This window comes from Trypanosoma equiperdum, assembly GCF_001457755.1.
Source record: "Trypanosoma equiperdum strain OVI genome assembly, contig: ctg_2013, whole genome shotgun sequence".
Lineage (NCBI taxonomy): Eukaryota > Euglenozoa > Kinetoplastea > Trypanosomatida > Trypanosomatidae > Trypanosoma > Trypanosoma equiperdum.
This window is the reverse complement of record NW_027124076.1, coordinates 14,544-15,609: the sequence shown is the minus strand read 5'-3', so window position 1 is coordinate 15,609 and position 1,066 is coordinate 14,544. Positions and strand designations below refer to the sequence as shown.

The 1,066-nt window shown below is 50.7% G+C and overlaps 1 pseudogene across 1 annotated transcript in view; it reads left to right on the top strand.

Moving 5' to 3' along the window:
* Positions 1-1,066, top strand: part of TEOVI_000820000:pseudogene — a 1,430-nt pseudogene that overhangs the window by 251 nt on the left and 113 nt on the right. The window contains 2 exon segments of the mRNA in view: position 1; positions 4-1,066. The exon segment at position 1 is cut by the window's left edge and continues 251 nt beyond it; the exon segment at positions 4-1,066 is cut by the window's right edge and continues 113 nt beyond it. Of these exon segments, the coding sequence occupies position 1; positions 4-1,066 (1,064 nt within the window).

Here is a 1,066-nt window from a genome sequence, read left to right as displayed (position 1 = left end):
GAAGCCACACCGAGCCAGCTAGCTGCCTACAGACGATTACTAAGACCGCTGGCGGAGAAGGCGTTCGTAACAATAAATGAAGTATTAACATTAAAAACCGGCCCAGCAAAGGACGCGGCCCCACAGGCAGCCGACGCAATCAAGAAAGCGGCATATGGGCGAACCGACTTCACCCCGGCGACGGCAACAGCGGCAGATGCCAAAGGCGACGGCGGCAACGCGGCAAACCGGCAAGACCTGTGCGGCAGACCCAATACAGGCGCCAAAGCAAATACGATCGCCCAGGTGATTCTTTGCCTCTGCGCCTATGACACCGACAGCCGAGCTTTCTGCGAGTCGACTCAAACAGCGGCGAACTTAAACCTGGCCGGCACACCAAACACGCACCTCACCAATCTATTAAGTCTTTGCCCGGCAAGCACCGATACGGAAGCACCCACAGTCAGTGAAATCAACACCAAATTGGCCAAAGTCTTAGCACAAGTAAAATCAAAAGCCACAGATGTCTACCTCGGCCATTTCTCTGGAACAGGCTGTGATGGAACAGCCGCAAACGGCGTATGTGTCATGTATACAGCCAACAACAAAGCAGCTCAAGACAAGTTTAATAAAATACAGTGGATCAGCGAATTGCAGAAGGCAGCGAAGCTACAGCGCCAACACGAACTCGCTCAGGCCGAACTGAAAGGTCTAACAGCACAACTAGCAGCAGACCGAAAACTTGCATACAGCCTGCTGCCAGCAGTGGTAGCCGAGCTCGACGACCAAAGTGAAGTAACACGGGTAGAAAATAAAGCAACAAACACTGGGAAAAAAGAGGCGCAAAGCAAGTGTAGTGACGGAAAGAATAAAAGCGCAGAGGAATGCCAAACTCTTGGTTGTGATCATGATACTGAGAACAACAAGTGCAAACCCAAACCTGGATCAGAAACCACAGCAGCAGGAACAGGAGAGACATCGAAAGATGGAGCAGCTGCAGCTGGATTTGCAACGCATAAATATAAATCCGCTTGTGGGGTTGAAAAAAACAGGCGGTAAAAAAAATTGTGCATGGAGGAAGGGAAAT